Below are 20,259 nucleotides of genomic sequence, written 5' to 3'. Positions count from 1 at the left end.
CTCTTCAGAAGCAGCATTTCATTTTTCTTGAGAAGGATGAATTTCTTCTATTAAGGAGGAACTTGACTAAGGTGACCTACTTCTGTCTTTACCAAGCAGAGAAGTGAAAAGCAGTTTTACAAGGCTCTTCATTGGGGGTTTCTGTGTTTCTTTCACAGAGATTGAGACAGTGAAATTGGCCCGTTCTGTCTTCAGCAAACTACACGAGATTTGCTGCAGCTGGGTGAAAGACTTCCCCCTCCGCAGGAGACCCCAGCTTTATTATGAGACATCAATCCATGCCATCAAAAACATGCGCAGGAAAATGGAGGACAAACATGTCTGCATTCCTGACTTTAATATGCTCTTCAACCTAGAGGTAAAGGGCACTTCTGGAGAGTCAGTGAGATTTTAAAGACAAAACAAACACCTTCATGGTCCTGTTAGAAAAGGAAAACTTCTGATATACTTCTAATTGTATCTTTGGTAGATTAGAGCAGTGCTAAATGCAAAGTGGCACACATTTGCAACAGAAAAGGAACTATTTTATGTTCTTTTGAATAGGTAATGCATTCACATGGTTCAAAACTGGGAAAATAAAAATGTCGCTCTTATCCTTGCCTCCCAGGTACTCAGCTCCCTTCCATGGAGGCAAGGTAGTCTTTTGTGTCACTTTCCAGAGCTATTCTATAAACATATAAGCAAAAAAGAAAACGATTAGGCTGGGTGCGGTAGCTCACGCCTATAATCCTAGCACTTTGGAAGGCTGATGCGGGAGGATTGCTTGAGACCAGGAGTTTGAGACCAGCCTGGGTGACAGACATAGTGAGACTGTCTCTTAAAAAAAAAAAAAAAAGAAAGAAAAGAAAAGAAAAAACAATTTTAAAAAATTACATCTCAATGAAGCTGTTTTGTAAAAAACCAAACAAAAAAACCCAAACTATTTCTATAGTATAATGAAATGGTGTATTAAGTTCTCACATTACTACGTTGCTAAAGCAACACAAACACAAAAGGAAGATTTAAGACTGATGCAGTTTATTTCATGTGATTTTCTTTTTAAAATCTTGGTCTCTGAGATAGGAAAGTAGCTGAAATTATATTTCATGAATCTCTGTATCTGACAAATTGGATCCATATGAGCCTTGGCAGCTTAATAACTATTTTCTTGTTATCTTTTTCTTTTTCTATTAAATGTATTATGTTAATGCAAACAGAAGTAGGTTTGTTTCCTTTGCCTGTCACTTGCCTCTTTTCTTCACTCAGTCCATAACTTAAAAATTACAATGTAGTAATTTATACAAAGCACAATATTTCCTCTATTTAGCAGCTAAATTTAAATTTTAGCTTACTGTCAAGGTCTAATCAGCAATGATGGCAGGTTGGTAATTGGTGCTTATGTTATAAAGATAGATCAACTGATGTCTTTGTTTCTAGTAACATGGCCATGCAAATGTAACCCAGAAGGATTGTGTGATAAACAATCCTTATATCACTATACCTATTTGAAGATTATACTCATATTTAAGGGCATTATTGTTGTTTGTTGACTTGATTGGTTTCTATTTTGCCTCCTAACTTCAAAATTAACCCAGAGGACTTAACTCAGAAAGGAGCACCTTGCTATAGTGAAACAGATTTTGGGAGCAATATGGCAACACATATTTAGAACCTAATAAATTTTCACACTCTTTGATCTGGTCATTTCACTTTTAATTCTTTATTATGAGAAAACAGAAATACAGAAAAGTCTTAGGCATATGTTTTGTTTGACATAAATGTTTTTACAACATTGTTTATAATAAATTGAAAATTATCTAAATCATGAAAGGGAATAACTATGATATGCTCATATAAGATGCATATTTTAAGCCATTTATAACAATGTCTTTAAGTAAATCTTTGTGAGATGAGGAAATGCCAATAATAAAAATGACAGGCCAGGCGCGGTGGCTCACGCCTGTAATCCCAGCACTTTGGGTGGCCGAGGTGGGCGGAGCACGAGGTCAGGAGATCAAGACCATCCTGGCTAACACGGTGAAACCCCATCTCTACTGAAAATACAAAAAATTAGCCGGGCGTGGTGGCGGGCACCTGTAGTCCCAGCTACTTGGGAAGCTGAGGCAGAAGAATGGTGTGAACCTGTGAGGCGGAGCTTGCAGCGAGCCGAGATCGCACCACCGCACTCCAGCTGGGTGACAGAGCGAGACCCCATCTCAAAATATAAAATATAAAATTAAAAAAAAAAAGACAAAAAGTAGGCTATAAAATATCATGCACATTCTAATCCTAATTTCATTTATATATATATATGTATGTATATATAGAGAGATAAAGAAGACTGGTTATCTGTGTATAGTGGAATTATTGGTGATTTTCCTTTGTTATTAGTCTAAATTGTCATACATTATTGTAATAGGAAAAACATCAGTGAATGTTTTTTGTTTTTTTAAAAAGAAGCTATACATTTTTTATTTTTTAAAGAAATCCATTTGGCTTCCTTTTGTTTCTTCTGGTGCTATTTCGAATTATTTAAAAATGAGTACTGCTTCAGTAGAGATAGAAATACTACCTGTCAGGATTATTTCTTTTTTTTTTTTTGAGACGGAGTCTCGTTTGCTCTGTCACCAGGCTGGAGTGAAGTGGCGCGATCTCGGCTCACTGCAACCTCTGCCTCCCAGGTTCAAGAGATTCTCCTGCCTCCCAAGTAGCTGGGAGTACAGGCGTGTGCCACCACGCCCAGCTAATTTTTGTATTTTTAGTAGAGAAGGGGTTTCACTATGTTGGCCAGGATGGTCTTGATCTCTTACCTTGTGATCTGCCCGCCTCGGCCTCCCAAAGTGCTGGAATTACAGGTGTGAGCCACCACGCCCAGCCAGTATTATTTCTAGAGAGAGTTGTTTAATCCTTTCTTAATGGCACTAAAGTTGCTAAATGAACTAATTGTAATGTGTGTGTTAGAGAAAGGTTTCATAATATTTTGGTTACTATTCTATGGACATTTATATTTGGTACTTTTGTGAATGTAATATACCCTTTTAAAAGTAACTTTTTCAGCTGGGCGCAGTGGCTCTTGCCTGTAATCCCAGCTACTTGGGAGGCTGAGGCGGGATGATCTTTTGAGCCCAGGAATTCGAAGTTACAATGATCTGTGATCATGCCTCTCTACCCTAGCCTGGGTGACAAAGTGAGACCCTGATTCTAAAAATAAATAAATAAAAATAACTTTTTCAAAGTACAGATATACTTGTTATTTTAGTAGCCCTTCCAAATCCCCATGAGACAGCAATTCGTCCCTGCCTAACAGATGAGAAAACTACATGATTCGCTTAAGAATCAATGACAGGCCTGGACTCTTCTAAGGCTCTTAGAGCCTAGGAAAAAGAAGTCAAAAGACTTGCAAATGAAAATTATTACATGCTGTTTGCCTGAAGGGAGCTCAGGACTCAGTGCGAGTTCAGTGCGTCGCAGATCTTATAAGTGAGACAGATCTGAGATTTAAACACTTGAGCATATGATAAAGCAGCAAACTGCTTAATTGTTGATGTGGAATCTTATGATTAGGCTTCTTTCGTCAAGACAAAGCACAGAGTTGGAAGATCCTCCTCTGGCAGTTGCCTTTGCAAGGAAATGTGAAACTAAAATCTTAGACCATGGGGTGAGACCAAGTGGTCAGCCACACAGGGCATTTGAGCATCTGATGTGGTTCAAGTTTGGTAAACTAGTTTAGAGATGCTGTGCTATTTATGGTGAGAATGCAGTGTGACTCGGAATGATTTATGAGGAAGGTATTATAGTTTAGAAGTATGTTTATGCTTTCATATCTTTATATATTTTAAACTTGAATTCAATTGGCCTTGTGTTGGAAGACCAGATATTTTCTATTGTTCTCAGGTTCTAATTTTGCTACTCAAGTACTTTCATTTTGAAAAAAAAACACTCAATCTGGAGCTGCTTTTGTTCAGTTCATTCTCATACCCTACCTATTCCCCCTCCCCCAACTTGTAACAGCAATTTTGAAGCAAATGTACGTGGGTGGTTTCCATGGTACAAGACAACAACTTTCACGGAGAGAGGGCACTTCAGCTTGAGCTAATTGGGCATGACGTGTTCCAGTGTTCTGGTGTGTAAACACAGATGCCCTAATATTGTAGGTATTTCAGCAGTTGATCAGGCATGTTAGAGAAGGAATACATTTAGTCTCATTATTCCAAATGACAAATGCAGTGGAGGAGAAAGGATGGGCAACAATGATGCCAGGAGATTGGTTCATTTGAATCATGCTGTACCCAACTCCCTTAACTGTTCTGTGTTTCCGTTGACAGGACCAGGAAGAACAAGCTTACTTTGCAGTGTTTGATGGCCATGGGGGAGTAGATGCTGCTATTTATGCCTCCATTCACCTCCACGTTAACTTAGTCCGCCAGGAGATGTTCCCCCATGATCCTGCTGAGGCCCTGTGCAGGGCCTTCCGGGTCACTGATGAGCGGTTTGTGCAGAAAGCAGCCAGGGAGGTATGCCCCTTTCTCATAAATTCCAGCTAGAAATGCACTAGCTGAGCTCAATTTGGTCTGTGTGGTTAAAGGGCTATTTAGATTTTCTCTTTCTGGGCAGACATTATCCAAACTGTATTCTTGACTCATAGTATTGGATTCTGTTGTAGTTCTGAATCCCTCCTCAGGAATAGTTTCAGGGGGTACAATGATGTACTGTATAGAAACTCTCAAGCTGTAATTTTCTGGATTCATTTCTGTAATAATTGCTAGATTTGGCAGGTGAGTTTCATCTTTCTTTTATTCACCATTGCCTGTCAGGTTCACACCAGGACCATCTCTCTAAGCAGACTCTTGCTGACAAGATCTGGATATGGTGAATAAAACAATGGTCTAAAAAAGAAACAGAAACTGGGATTACTTCCATACATTTGGTTCTAAATGGGTAGGCAGTGTTTTGCTGTGTATCTCTTGAGGGAAAATTCGCTTGGAAAGGGTGAATCCTTAAATGATCCTTGAGCTGATTTTTCTCTTAATAAGGGAGAAAAGTCAGAGCTCATGTCCTACATTGCGAAGGTTAATCAGACCTAAGTTTTTTTACTTTGAATAAATGGCAAGGACTCTATATTAAGGTCTAAAAGTAAAAAAAAAAAAAAAAAAAAAGGAAAAAAAAATCTAATTATTGTTCTGGGTATTGGTACATAATTAACTACAGTGTTCTATAGTGAATTTTTAACTGGGGGTGAATAGAAAGAAAATAATTAATTTTTAAAAGTAATTACAGAAGTAGATAGACAAAAAATAAGACTCCTGCACTGTGACTTAAAAAAGAGTTAATGTTTAAGTCAAAAAAAAAAAAAAAGAGTTAATTTTTTTTTTTTTTTTGAGACGGAGTCTCGCTTTGTCGCCCAGGCTGGAGTGCAGTGACGCAATCTCGGCTCACTGCAAGCTCCGCCTCCTGGGTTCACGCCATTCTCCTGCCTCAGCCTCCGAGTAGCTGGGACTATAGGCACACACCACCAGGCCCGGCTAATTTTTTGTATTTTTAGTAGAGACAGGGTTTAACCATGTTGGCCAGGATGGTCTCGATCTCCTGACCTCGTGATCCACCTGCCTCCGCCTCCCAAAGTGCTGGGATTACAGGCGTGAGCCACCGCGCCCGGCACATTAACTCTTTTTAAAATGGGCTTGAAGAGATCAGGGTAATCATTTAATCCATTTTTTTGATAGCATAGTTATGCTACAAGCCCCTCCAAGCCCCTACAATAATGGGGCTTGGAATTAATGAAACAATAATTCAGACCTATTTGGTATTAAGAAAGAGAATTATTCTTAATCTCTCCCCTCCCCTAAATTTGGATTAATATGCAAATCCAACAGTAACCAGTAGAGTCCACACAAAGAGGTGGTGCTGGAGAATAAAGCTGCTCTTGACCTTAGAGCTCCCAGTCTCTTGAGGACCTGTGTTCTGCTTGGCTCTGCCTCTCTTGAAGCTGCAGGCTTTTATCATCTGATTTGAGGACAACGGCGGGCCCCTGAGAGGTGACCTGTAATCACCAATATGAAACAAAGAGAATCACTCTGTCTTCTTTATCCTCTATTCTATTCTTTTTCCTCTGTCTTCTCAAAAAAAAAAATTTTTTTTTTCTGACCATGTTTACCTCATTTGTTTTGTCAATGACCCTGGCGTCTCTCAGTTCTGTCAATAGTTCTGAATAATTTAGGTTTGTCTCAGCAGCCCCTTTTCTCCTTCTTATGCTTCTGTGTGCCACTAACCACTGGGAAGAAAGCAGCTATTCCTGTTGTGAAGCAGCCCTGCCTCCTGTTCTCTCCAGGGCATATGCACTGAAGTGTGTTTATCATGTGTTCTAGGGGGCTGAGTTTTTGAACATTCTGTGTGGGAAGATATTTTATTGGTGGGTGAGGATTTATAACAAACTTTCCCTATATAGGGGAAATGAGAAGTTGTTTTTCTCATTGGATACAAGAGGCCTTTTACCACCCCTGACGCATTGGTTCTAATTTAGGCCAGGTCCTTAGTAATAGAAAGTCATGCTCATTTGGTGGTGACTCATGTCAAATGGGGATGTCATTTTCGTATAGTAGGATCAAGAGCTTTAAGTACAGTGGTAGCTACTGCAGTGAAATTCCAGGCTGTTAGTTCTTTATGCAATGTTCCAAAAGCAAAGGCCTCTAAAAATACTGTCAGGAGGATATTTTTTAAAGGTATAAGCATCTTAGTACTCCAGGGAACGTAAGCTGTCTCTTGGCTCCTTAGCTTAATTTCCAGAGATTAGAGCATCTGTTGTGTACCAATCATATGTTTTATATATCATTTCGTACAGCTAGGACTCTCCCACTGAACAAATACGATGTCAGTAATGAAATGGAGAGCAGAATTTTTACTCTGAGGATTGGTATAGAGGATTTGGTGCTTGACTGGGAGGAAAAATAATTTCAATTCTGTTTTATGTACTAATAGTTACCTGCCCTTGGGCAAGTCACATAACCTGCCATAGTTTTCTTATCTGTATTTAAAGTAGAATTAATAATCATCCCTGCACTGCATATCACAGATCAGGTGGACTTATGTGTGTATATATATATAAATACATACATGCATATAAAAATGCATTGGGACAATGAATTATTGTGTATGTGTGAAATTCCATTATTAATAGTATAGCTCCCAGCTGAAAAGCTTTTATTAATTATAAATTGCTTCTCAATAAGAATGTTGTATCTATTTCTTTTCACTGAGTCTAGTTTTATTTAAACTATTTTCAGAGCTTAAGATGTGGGACCACAGGAGTGGTGACTTTCATCAGAGGCAACATGCTACATGTGGCCTGGGTGGGTGATTCCCAGGTTATGCTTGTGAGAAAGGGTCAAGCTGTTGAACTAATGAAGCCACACAAACCAGACAGAGAGGTACGTATGGTCTGTTTTAATAGAGCCCATGCTCTAGTTATTACTTTAGATTTTCTAGTTATTGATTAGGATTCACTTACTATTTATTTATTTTTTTTTTTTTGAGAAGGAGTCTCGCTCTGTTGCTCAGGCTGGAGTGCAATGGCATGATCTTGGCTCACTGCAACCTCTGCCTCCTGGGTTCAGGTGATTCTCCTGCCTCAGCCTCCTGAGTAGCTGGGACTACAGGCTTGCGCCACCATGCCTGACTAATTTTTATATTTTTAGTAGAGACGGGGTTTCACCATGTTGGCCAGGCTGGTCTTGAACTCCTGACCTCAGGTGATCCATCCGCCTCGGCCTCCCGAAGTGCTGGGATTACAGGCGTAAGCCACCGCACCCGGCCAGGATTCCCTTAATTATTACAGTTATTGCTATTACATCAGCAACTGTGCTCACCCTCCAATGGAGAAACAAGGAGAACCTTTTCATGAGCTGATGAGTATTATATCTGTTGTTTACTGTTAAAGTAAAGGAATAAATCCTGAATCCAGTTATTTGCTTCTTTTTATTGCATTGCTGTTTAGGATGAAAAGCAGCGAATTGAGGCCCTTGGAGGTTGCGTAGTCTGGTTTGGTGCCTGGAGGGTGAATGGAAGTCTGTCAGTCTCCAGAGCTATTGGTAGGAAAAACAAATTTTTGTTTCCCCAAACTGTCCTCTTCTAGCTCATTATCCTGTATTAACTCTGATACAGGGAACCTGAGATGATAATTTATATTACCAGAATGCTTACTATTCTTTAAAATAATAATTGGATGTCTTTTTTAATTGTTTGATTTAGTTAAACCTGTACATTTATATACTTAAATTCCATTATTGAAAGAGAACTGCCAGGCGCAGTGGCTCACGCCTGTGATCCCTGCACTTTGGGAGGCCAAGGCGGGTGGATCATGAGGTCAGGAGTTTAAGACCAGCCTGGCCAACATAGTGAAACCCCGTCTCTATTAAAAATACAAAAAATTAGCCGGGCATGGTGGCAGGCACCTGTAATCCCAGCTACTTGGGAGGCTGAGGCAGGAGAATTGCTTGAACCTGGGAGGCGGAGGTTGCAGCTAGTGGAGATCGCACCATTGCACTCCAGCCTGGGTGACAGTGCGAGACTCCGTCTCAAAAAAAACAAAACAAAACAAACAAAAAAGAAAGAGAACCATATCAAGAAATGCAGAATTTCCTAGTTTCTATACATTTTAAATTTTATGGAAGCCTTTAAACATTAGTACACAAATCTGCTTCAAACCACAGTTAGGGCAGGCACAGTGGCTCACACCTGTAATCCCAGCGTTGTGGGAGGTTGAAGCGGGCAGACCACTTGAGCCCAGGAGTTCAAGACCAGCCTGGGCAACATAGTAAGACTTCATCTCTTAAAAAACAACAACAACAACAACAACAAAGGCAGGGCACAGTGGGTCACGCCTGTAATCCCAGCACTTTGGGAGGCCAAGGCAGGCAGATCATGAGGTCAGGAGATGGAGACCATCCTGGCTAACATGGTGAAACCCCATCTCTACTAAAAATACAAAACATTAGCTGGGTGTGGTGGCGGACGCCTGTAGTCCCAGCTACTTGGGAGGCTGAGGCAGGAGAATGGTGTGAACCCAGGAGGCGGAGCTTGCAGTGAGTCGAGATTGCGCCACTGCACCCCAGCCTGGGCGACACAGCGAGACTCCATCTCAAAAAAAAAAAAAAGCTGGGCATAGTGGCTTGTGCCTGTAGTCCTAGTACACAGGAGGCTGAGGTGGAAGGACTGCTTGAGTCCAGGAGTTTGAGGCTGCAGTGAGCCAAGATTGTGCCACTGCACCCCAGCCTGGGCCAAGGGAGAAAGATTCTGTCTTAAAAACAAAAAATGACAGTGTTTCTTATTTCACTGCATTTTGGGTCAAATCAGTATCTTCCAGAGAATGGAAGCCTTTCTCCATATTTTATCCACATTTATTTTGTTTATGCCTCTAAATTATTTCAATGAATTTTAAAACGACATAAACAACAGAATAAGTTGATAGGAAAAACACTGCTTTTTATATGCAAACTACTTTCTGTATGTGGAACACAGTCATTTGTCAGACAACCCTGGGATCTCAAAGAACCGTATATCCCTGGGACTTAAATTTTTCAAAAGAAGGGGAAAGTCAATGAAACTCAGTCTAAAACATAGAGATTAAACAGCTAAGTTGGCTGGACAAAATGCAAGGGTGTTAGTTCAAAGAATTAAGCTATTTCTATCTTTGTCTCACTTTGGGCCCTGGGTTTATTATTTTAGGCTTCATGGCTTAGCTTCACTTCCTATTTTTTTAAAAAAGAATAAATCAATATGTATATCTATATGGGTGATATGTACATTACATGTATACTGCAGCTTTTAATTTCTGCTTCCCTAAAGAAGTAATTAGACTTGGTTGAAATTCACATCTAGTCTCAAAATTTAGTCATTACCAAAAAATTCCAGAACCTGAAGAAAATCTGAAAGGATTTAGCTTTCACCACTGATTTGAGTTCCTCCCACTCTTTGGGAAGGTGCTGGCAAGCTGTGAAGTGGCCCAAATATGAGCAGAAAGCTGAAAGAGAAATAGAGAGCTAAAAGAGTCTACAAATACCTCCTGAAAAATTGAGAGTTGGCTTGACCTTAGACTGGAGGGAGTTATTCATTAGGAACTCTAGAATAAGGCCAAAAAGGGGAAATTTCTCATTTCTAAAATATACCCTTCTATGGAATTATTATTATTCTTGGTGGGGAAAAGTCTTTATCATGCACATTGTAGGTTTAACAGGACCCAACACCCATCAAATGCTATCCTTGACTGAAAATCACTGAACCAGAGGACTATACTATTTGTGGAACCAATTTACATTAATAATCATTATATGGGTGCTTGAGTGGCCAGTGAATTAGGTTGACAGCTCAAACCAAACACCTGTTTCGCCTGATCTGACCTGTCTTTGTCAGAAGACTGAGGATCATCTTTAATGCTTGTTACAGAACTAACTTACTAGAGGATACCAGCCTCTTCTTCTAAAAGGTAAAACTAAAGATGGGAAGAATGTCCCTTAATAAGTGACAATCTCAGAGAGAAGGCTGGGTGTGGCAGCCAGCACTGTGGGAGGCCAAGGTGGGAGGAATGCTTGAGCCCAGGATTTTGAGACCAACCTGGGCAACATAGTGAGACCTCATCTCTATTTTAATAATAAAAAATAATCTAAGAGTGGATAAGGGAGACTTCATACATGGAGTGACTTTTGAGTTGAATCTGGAGGATAATGTGCTGGGAAGGAAATCCCTACACAGGTAGAGGGAAGCATAAATACACAGGGGTTTGAAAGGGCATGGCATGTTTTAGGAAAAACAACAAGTACAGAAGGTTAGAGCAGAGATGGGAGTGGTAAGAGATTAGCAGTGTTGCCAGATTGCGAAGGGCCTTATGTGCAAGGCTAAGTAGTCTGGACTTTACCAGGTGAATATGCAGAGCGGCCACAGGGTCAGATTTGTATTTATAAAGATATTTGTGTGGAAGCTGGGCTAGAGTAGAAACAGGCTGGCTGGGAGACATTCATAGAGTTTGTTACAGAGATGAGGAGAGCTAAAAAGGGATATGGAGGAGGGTTATAACTGATGAGACGGATTGGTAGGTGGGAAAACCTACTAATCAACAAACAATCTGGCATGCGGGAATAGGCAGTAACATAAAGGAGCAAGTGTAGATTTAATTTCTTGGGCAGTTTGATGGTGAAGGGGAGAAAGGAAATAGTGTGGTGGTTTAAGGCAAAAGCTGATTCAGGAAAGGGTTCCCTTTTATTGTTTCTGTTTTTAGGATGAGGAGATTTTAGATTTAAGCATGTTTGTAGGAAAAGGAAGACAGCAAGTAGAGGAGAAATTGAAGACGAGAGAGTAGAGAAGCTAGAGTCCTAGGGAGACAGGACCAGCAGCACAGGCTCACTGTTAGGACGGGAAAAGGACACTGCTTACCCCTAGAAAATGGTAGCTGATGTGGGGGAATCGCTACAGATTAAACAAAGAGAGTGTGTGTGGCAGGAGTGGGAGGGGAATTGAGAAAATTCAAGCCTGATCAACTTGTCTTTGAAGTAGGAAATTAGGCCATTTACCAAAACACAGTAGCTTAAGTGGATGAGGAAGTTGAAGAATTTGAGAAAGAATTGGAAACCACATGGAATAAAATAGGGGGCTGCAAAAGGACAAGAAAAAGGACTCCTGGGCAGAGTTCAGCTCTACTCAGGAAAGAAATGATACTTAAAAAATGAAAAGATTTTCAACAGTTTCTCCCCATGAGCCCTTCAGACTTATGATCCAAAGTTGACTTAGAAGCATGATATGTTTCCTAACATATGGAGAGAGGAGGCTGAAGACAAAAGGATGTTGCCATTTCTACCATGAAATGGATATTCATGCCCTCCTACCAAATTTGGGGGCGAAATGTCATGAATGTGACACCCAACAGTAGAGCAGGTGAAAAGCCAGAACTTTGGCAGCATTTTCTCTGTGCAAATCTTTGTATGTTCTGTTCCAAACTAACAGTTGCAGTAGTCTTTTAATTGAAGCACTAAAACAAGATTTTTGGGAACAGTGTGACTCAGATCACATTTATTTTTAGAGGTGGAATTCAGAAAATAATAATGATGATAATCATATAGTCAGGTAGAGTAGGGGATGGGAACTTTAGTAAATTGATGAAGGACACTGAATCCATGTTGGATTTTATTTATTTATTTTTAAATATCTCTTTTAAATTTTTGCATTTTCTGCTTAAATAGATTGAGTTTTGATGAGCTCTAACAGGCTATGGAGGCACCATAGCATAGAAGTGAGGTTAACTAAATCAAAAGCATGCTTGGGAAAGATGGTCTTGACTCCTGTAAGAAATAATCAATGAGGGCTGGGCACGGTGGCTCATGCCTCTAATCCCAGCACTTTGGGAGGCCGAGGCGGACAGATCACAAGGTCAGGAGTTCAAGACCAGCCTGACCAACATGGTGAAACCCCGTGTCTACTAAAAATACAAAAATTAGCTGGGCATGGTGGTGCGTGCCTGTAATCTCAGCTACTTGGGAGGCTGAGGCAGGAGAATCGCTTGAATCCAGGAGGTGGAGGTTGCAGTGAGCTGAGATCGCACCACTGCATTCCAGCCTGGGTGACAGAGCGAGAGTCCATCTCAAAATAAAAAAATAAAAATAATGAATGAATGAATGGAGAAGAGCCTAGATATGAGTAAGATGAGAGGGTTATATGTTTGTGAATGGAAGGAGTGAAATGAACGTTTATAACATCGAAGACTAATTTCTTACCTAATAGATATACTAACCCAGGTAATTATATTAAGTAATTATTTGTTGCTCTGTGTATCTAATCACGCAACCTGCTGGATAGGGCATGTGCCCACACTGGTTCTAGCAGAGTTATCCATAGAGTTCCTAATGAGCTTTCTAGCCTATTTGAGGATTAAACAGAAATGTAAAATGTTGGAAAGAAACTTTTTTTTTTTTTATTTGAGACAGTCTCCCTCTGTCGTCCAGGCTGGAGTGCAATGGCGCAATCTGGGCTCACTGCAACCTCTGCCTCCTGGGTTCAAACGATTCTCCTGCCTCAGCCTCTTGAGTAGTTGGGACTTCACATGCACGCCACCAGGCCTGGCTAATTTTTGTATTTTTTGTATTTTTAGTAGAAACAAGGTTTCACCATGATGGCCAGACTGGCTTCGGACTCCCGACCTCAAGCATCCTCCCGCCTCGGCCTCCCAAAGTGCTGGGATTACAGGCGTGAGCCACTGCGTCTGGCCAACTTTCTTGGGTCAGAGAACCCATGCCAGATACTAGAAATAATGAATATATAGTCAGATCACTCAAGTGAGTTTATCTTCATTTTAATCTTCCCTGAGTCAAAAAGTTTGGTTTTAGTGCAATGGAAAGGATAGTAATTGATGAGAGTTGTGTAGGTGACAAATAGAAGAGCTAGGATTTGGACCCAGGCAGTCTGACTCTAGTGCTGGTGTCGTTAACCACCAAGCAGTATGCCACTGCTGTACAGTAAAGCCCTTTGTAAATATCTGGAGTTTAGTTCTTGTTTTTATAATACTATGTAATGATGATTTATGATACCCTACTCTAGGAATTATTGCTCAGTACCCTGTGTTGTTTTGTTTTTATTTTTTTTTGTAAAGAAGTGAATGAGAGGCCAGATGCGGTGACTCACGCCTGTAATCCCAGCACTTTGGGAGGTCAACGCAGGCAGATCAACTGAGATCAGGAGTTCGAGACCAGCCTGGCCAATATGGCGAAACCCCGTCTCTACTAAAAATACAAAAATTAGCCAGGTGTGGTGGTGTACACCTGTAATCCCAGCTACCCAGGAGGCTGAGGCAGGAGAACTGCTGGAACCTGGGAGGCAGAGGCTGCAGTGAGCCAAGATTGTGCCGCTGCACTCCAGCCTGGGCAACAGAGCAAGACTCTGTCTCAAAAAAAAAAAAAAAAAAAGAAATGAATGAGAGCCGGGTGTGGTGGCTCGTGCCCGTAATTCCAGCACTTTGGGAGGCCAAGGTGGGCAGATGGATCGTTTGAGGCCAGGAGTTCAAGACCAGCCTGGGCAAGATAGCGTGATCCTATCTCTACAAAAAAGAAAAAAAAAAAAAAAAAAGAAAAGAAAAATTAGCTGGGCGTGGTGGTGTGCACCTGTAGTCCCAGCTACTTGGGAGGCTGAAGTAGGTGGATCACCTGAGCCTGGGAGATTGAGGCTACAGTGAGCCCTGATCGTGCCGCTGCACTCCAGCCTGGGTGACAGAGTAAGACCCTGCCTCAAAAAAAAAAAAAAGTGAATGAGAGTCCCTTGTTGTAGTCATAAGCTATTTAGTTACCTCATAGGCTAAGGACCCTTTGGCTGTGCTCTCACAAAGTACCTAAAGGAATGTAATAAATGTAAATAAGGAATAGATTTGGAAGTGCTGTGGATCTGAAAATCCTAAATGATCAATTATCTCAGTAGTCTGGTGATAGAAACTTAGTTTAGTGTGGGCCCAAGGTCTGCAGTCTCGCTCCTACCCCAAGCACCCTACTCTCCAACTAATAGCACATTACTCCCTAACAGTTACCTCTGCCTTTGCTTATCCTGTTCCCTCAATTGAGACAACTTCTCTGCCTGGTGACAACTAACTTACCCTTCAGGACCAGCTCAGATGTCATTCTGTGACAGGATGAGCTAAGCAAGAAAAGGAAGACAGAAAGGCCCAGAAAGACCCTGAATTCTCACAGTTGTTAATAAGCGGGGAAATGCACAATAACAATAAAGACAGAAGTGGGGTGATGATCAGAGCCATATGAAGAATATGGCAATCTCTAAATATAAGAGAAAAATGGCCATACATTTTGTCTGTTCTTTAGAAGTTATGGGTAAAAGCACCATTAAAAAATAGAAAGCCAAGTGGGTTGGGAATCAAGAAAACTGCATTCAGCTCCCATGTGTGAGGCCTTGGTCAGCCACATAACTCTTCCTGGCTTAAGGGAGTTAAGACTTGATTTATATAATCTCGTGTAACTCAAACCTTCCTTTGTGCTCGCAGCATGAAGCTATTTATTGATTTCTAAATAAGAATAGAACAAAAATGATTTAATGAAGAGAATGATCAGAGCTTTGGTTTGTTTCTTTCAATGTGGACTTGTTTTCAAATTTCAACTAAATCAAAACCACCTGCAAAAGAACATAGCCACTAAATCAACCATGTCTTCCTACATAGTGTACTGAATTTTTCAGTACAGCAACAAACTTAGATCTGACATTGTTGTTACACTCAGCTAAGCCTAAATCATAGCCAGAGGTGCAGATTCAGAGTCTAAGCTAGGTAAGGACTTATGCCCAGTAACTTAGCAATTATTTAACTGGGAGTAAGGAGTAAGCAGATCTGATTACCAGAGAATTTAGGTATTTTGTCAAAAACTATTTTATAAATTATTTCCAGTCAATTCAGTTCACAATCCAGTAAGTTGTGATCAGAGTCATGGCATTGGTCATAAACATTCTTAGCATGCAAGGTAAAGCAAAGGCTAATGATGCCCCTACACTCTGCTTCCCGCAGGAGATGCTGAACATAAGCCATATATCTGTGGGGATGCAGATTCTGCCTCCACTGTTCTGGATGGGACCGAAGACTACCTCATTCTGGCCTGTGATGGCTTCTATGACACCGTGAACCCTGATGAGGCAGTGAAAGTTGTGTCCGACCACCTGAAAGAGAATAACGGAGACAGCAGCATGGTTGCCCACAAGTTAGTGGCATCAGCTCGTGATGCTGGGTCAAGTGATAACATCACGGTTATTGTGGTATTCCTGAGGGACATGAACAAAGCTGTAAATGTTAGTGAGGAATCAGATTGGACAGAGAACTCTTTTCAAGGAGGGCAAGAAGATGGTGGGGATGATAAGGAGAATCATGGAGAGTGCAAACGCCCTTGGCCTCAGCACCAGTGCTCAGCACCAGCCGATCTAGGCTATGATGGGCGTGTGGATTCATTCACTGATAGAACTAGTCTGAGCCCAGGGTCCCAAATCAACGTGCTGGAAGACCCAGGCTACCTAGATCTCACACAAATAGAAGCAAGCAAACCTCACAGTGCCCAGTTTTTGCCACCAGTTGAAATGTTTGGTCCTGGTGCACCAAAGAAAGCCAATCTTATTAATGAGTTAATGATGGAGAAAAAATCAGTTCAGTCATCATTGCCTGAATGGAGTGGTGCTGGAGAGTTTCCCACTGCTTTCAATTTGGGTTCAACAGGGGAGCAGATATACAGAATGGAGAGCTTGTCTCTTGTCTGTTCAGGGTTGGAAAATGAACAGTTCAAATTCCCGGGAAACAGAGTTTCTAGATTGTCTCATTTACGCCACCACTACTCAAAGAAGTGGCACAGATTCAGGTTTAATCCAAAGTTTTATTCATTTCTCTCTGCTCAAGAGCCTTCCCACAAAATAGGCACTAGCCTGTCCTCACTTACTGGAAGTGGGAAGAGAAATAGGATAAGAAGTTCTCTGCCATGGAGGCAAAATAGTTGGAAAGGGTACAGTGAAAACATGAGGAAGCTCAGAAAGACTCATGATATTCCATGCCCAGATCTTCCTTGGAGCTATAAAATAGAGTAATTTTTCTTTCAAGTAGGTTAGCTAGCTCTCCCCCAATAAAAATACCACTATCAGAGTAGAAACAAGGTAGACATTTCTAAAACATATGTGCTTCATTATGAATCCATGGATGGCTCAATTCTTCAATGTAAATAGATCTCTAGGAAACTCAAAGTACAGTGTTTTCAATCTAAAAAGAAGTATTGGCAGTTTCACTTGCAAAATTACACAACTGGTCCCTGTGATGTGTCTTGACACCTATATACAACCCCCTTCCCACCATCCCTTCATGTCACTAGTGGAGGCTTTCGAGTTAGTTATTTCAGTCAGGATATACAGTGTTGAAATCTCAATGTGGCTGAAATCTGGTCTGATGTGCCTAATATGTCTATGGAAAATTTAATGCTAAATTAAATTTGGTTGGGAAATGTCCCTCAAAATCCTGGGCACTATGAAGGAGCCCCCTGCCCCCTAACCTTTTTGGGTAGGTAAAAGACTAAAAGCCATATGGATTTTAACTGACAATAATGAAAGTGGTAAATCAGTGTAAAAGTGTCATATTCTCAGACTTGTGAGGCGGTTAATAGAAAGATTTATGGATTTTTTTCCTGTAACATAAAAGACTATGAACTTTTTTTTAATTAAAAAATATTTCCTAGGGCTGTAGTTACTTGGGAGTTTCATAACCTGTTATGGTGCTTTTGGTGGAATTTTTATTATTTAGCATTTTAGGGGACCGCTGTCAACTGGTTTTAATCTATGATGCTAATGTGTTTTCCACTGTACCCTCATCTCAGGAATAAAACTGATTTAACGGAGATGATGTCAGGTACAAATACACTATAGAGTCAAAATGCCATTTACAAAGATAATCAAAAGCATTTCTGTATTTTGACTTTTTTTAGTTCAGACAGCAAAGGCATGTACCACTATAAAATAAAAAGTGATTTTAGAGAATGAAAAATGCTACTTTTATCTTCTCTAAAAGTATTTCCCCCAAGGGAGTGAAGTAATCGGCATGGAGGAGGCTGAAAGTATTGCCTAAAGTGAGCCCAGAAGCCACTGAGAATGCAGATGACTGACAGCCAGGTCTGTTTAGTTGTAACTGGAAGACACATCAGTGTCCTGCTTACATGTAGCTTCAGACCGCAGAGAGAGGACACGTGCTTCTCATTTCAATATTGTATTTGATATTTTGAAACTGTCTTTTTGCTATTTCTGCAGTTTCAAGCTAGAAGCATGTTGTCAACTAAAGACAACAAATAAACTATCAGATTCATTCATTCAGTGAAGCAGCCTCTGATCCTCTGAGAGTCACGAATGTCTTGGTGTTACCCTGCCCTAGTCAACTGCAGACCAGCCCGGTCAATGCCCACGGGTGGCACCTCTGGAGTGCTCACTCACAAGGGTGAGTGCTCTCGCTAAGACGTGTCCCCCACCTAATCATGTGTTTATAGGATAGGACACGCTCCCCAGGCCCACACAGAACTAAAATCCCTGAATTTTAAAGACGTAGATGACTGGCATATTTTGGGTACCAGTAGAGCTATATCAAATAGACAAAAACAGTGTCACTTTAGCAATCATCACATTGTTAATCTACAGATTTTATTTTTAAAAATTTGGATGTAAGTAGAGACTTTCAGTATTTGTTTTCTCTTGATTTTGAAGTCATTTCTTCTTCTCAAGTCTGTGACAAATGGCTGAAAAGGAGTCAACATGGCCCCAACTATAGCACTGGAAGCCTCATCATTCTGAGGCTTTGCCCCACACATGGTCCTCACTCATAGCTGTCACTTTCTGAAGCCTAGATCTTGTTAACCCATCAGGTGCAGTGTCAGTTTCAAATCAAATTATCTAAGAAAACAAGAAAACAGAGGCGGCAGACTATTGGTACACATTATAGTCCAAAGTGCTTAGTGAAGTAAAAAAAAAAAAAAAGCTTTTTAAAATTTCTATTGTTGTCTATTGGTAATGCTTTTGATCAGAATAAAGAAGGTAAAGGGGAAAAGTTTCACATGCTAGGCTTTCTCAGTGGGGAAAAAAACGGCTGGGTAAAACTGGGACAAACACAGACCCATTTTTAAGGGTGTGGATTTTGTAGGTCCGACTACACAGCAGTGTTAACTCATTTCTCATGCCATTAGCTCTCTAGAAAATAAAGCAAAGTAGTTCTAGTGTGGTCGTTATAAACCAATATTGTAAAAAATAGCAACTATTCATTTGTTCACAACATGCATATTTATAGAGTAGTTAGGTACCATTTGTAAGGTAAATCCTTTAAAATTCTATAATACATACTAAAATAGTGGTTATTGGTCTGATATATGCTGCTCTTGGTTCTACAAACTAGATTAAAAAGCAGTGCTTTGTGAAATGCAGTGTTGTATCTTAACGCCACTGGTGATAGGAAGTAGTTCCCTTCAGTTCAAATCCTGTGCCCTTATTTGCTGCTTGCTGACGTAAGCAATAAGTAACCCTCTAACTAATGGTATCTACATATTTCTGTAACTTGTATTTAATGATGGTGTATCTGGTGATTGTAAAAATATTAGACAGATATAAAAGTATCTATATAATATATATAAACTGTTAATGCTGAGGTAGAGTCTGTGAATTATGTGTTTTGTATTTTTATTCATTGTGTAATTTAGTGGTGGTGAAAGTTCTACACTCAATCCTTAAAGAGTGGCAGTATCACTTTTTCAATTTAACATGGTCTGCATCAATCTGTTTGCCTGCTAAACAAGTTTTGTTAGAATAGGAAATAGTAAAATAAATCCAAACAAGAGTGTAGTACTGGTTAGGGAAACAGACTTCAGGTCACCAACTGAAGTCATGACAAACTCCTTGTACATTCACTGTGAGTTTCAAAGGGACTTGGTCCCCAATTTAAAGGTTTCCTTTGTTCAGTTTCTAGATGTGTACTTCTGAGGGATATGAGGTTAGGCAACATTACAGCAACACACACTGGGGCTACTAATCCCATTTAGGCCTGTTCTAAAGAGGATGGGTAGAAACTCTTATGTATATACCTTTTCTTTACCTAGAAGTGCCATCCATTGTCCTTGAATTATTATGATTAAAGTTACTGTTGCATTTAGGAGGCTCCTTGAAAGTAACACCTTTTCCAAGGACGATGGCAACAACGTCAATGTCAACACTGAGTCTAATTTTGACCACATTTATAGTGGTATAGTGTCAATACTGCATTTTCATGACAACCACACTCCACTGTTGAACACTGTGCCAGTGAGAAGTGCAACATCCAGTGGGCAGACGAAAATGATGCATGGCCAAGTTCAGTGTTTACAGATAAAACTGCTATGGTTCAAGTACTTCCTTCCCCATCAAATCCTTGCTAAGGCTTTGTGGGAAAATGATCTAAATTATTGTTTTAATTTTTAAACCTAATTTATTCACTCAATGAACATTCTTAACTAAGCAAGGCTATAAAAGGGAATACTATAGTTTTGTCCATACTTTGATGCCATTTTTCTTTGAATCGTACGTTAGCAAAAGAAATTTTTTCACCTTTGAAAATCACGTGATGTTAAAGGACAAATGCCCACTCTTCTATTCTGATCTGCAAATAGCTTAAATGTCTCTTGCAGAACAAAGAAAGATACTGCCAGTATTATAACACAATGATTTTCCAAACAAATGGTATGGTGTTGAAAAACAATTGTTACTTCCCGTAGCAGCATTTTA

General features: G+C 40.3%; 2 protein-coding genes across 14 annotated transcripts in view; one reads left to right on the top strand and one right to left on the bottom strand.

Moving 5' to 3' along the window:
• Window positions 1-17,109, top strand: part of PPM1E (protein phosphatase, Mg2+/Mn2+ dependent 1E) — a 210,798-nt gene extending 193,689 nt beyond the window's left edge. Inside the window, exons 3-7 of the mRNA XM_008011261.3 lie at window positions 159-358; window positions 4,305-4,493; window positions 7,260-7,403; window positions 7,970-8,063; window positions 15,512-17,109. Of these exons, the coding sequence (XP_008009452.2) occupies window positions 159-358; window positions 4,305-4,493; window positions 7,260-7,403; window positions 7,970-8,063; window positions 15,512-16,569 (1,685 nt within the window). The 3' untranslated portion in view covers window positions 16,570-17,109. The remainder of the gene's footprint in view (window positions 1-158; window positions 359-4,304; window positions 4,494-7,259; window positions 7,404-7,969; window positions 8,064-15,511) is intronic.
• The window catches only part of TRIM37 (tripartite motif containing 37), a 141,301-nt gene continuing 122,406 nt past the window's right edge, over window positions 1,365-20,259 (bottom strand). For 6 of the 13 annotated variants that reach the window (XM_037993013.2, XM_037993016.2, XM_037993010.2 and 3 more), the window contains one exon: window positions 4,942-6,019. In XM_037993013.2, the coding sequence (XP_037848941.1) occupies window positions 5,833-6,019 (187 nt within the window). In that variant the 3' untranslated portion in view covers window positions 4,942-5,832. Of the gene's footprint in view, window positions 4,866-4,941; window positions 6,020-18,124; window positions 18,406-20,259 lie in introns of those variants that run through there. The other 7 variants (XM_008011266.3, XM_037993015.2, XM_008011264.3 and 4 more) reach the window with 3 other exon arrangements.

Source organism: Chlorocebus sabaeus, chromosome 16 (assembly GCF_047675955.1).
Source record: "Chlorocebus sabaeus isolate Y175 chromosome 16, mChlSab1.0.hap1, whole genome shotgun sequence".
Classification (NCBI taxonomy): Eukaryota; Metazoa; Chordata; class Mammalia; order Primates; family Cercopithecidae; genus Chlorocebus; species Chlorocebus sabaeus.
The sequence above is the reverse complement of the archived record's forward strand: the minus strand, read 5'-3'. Positions and strand labels throughout refer to the sequence as shown.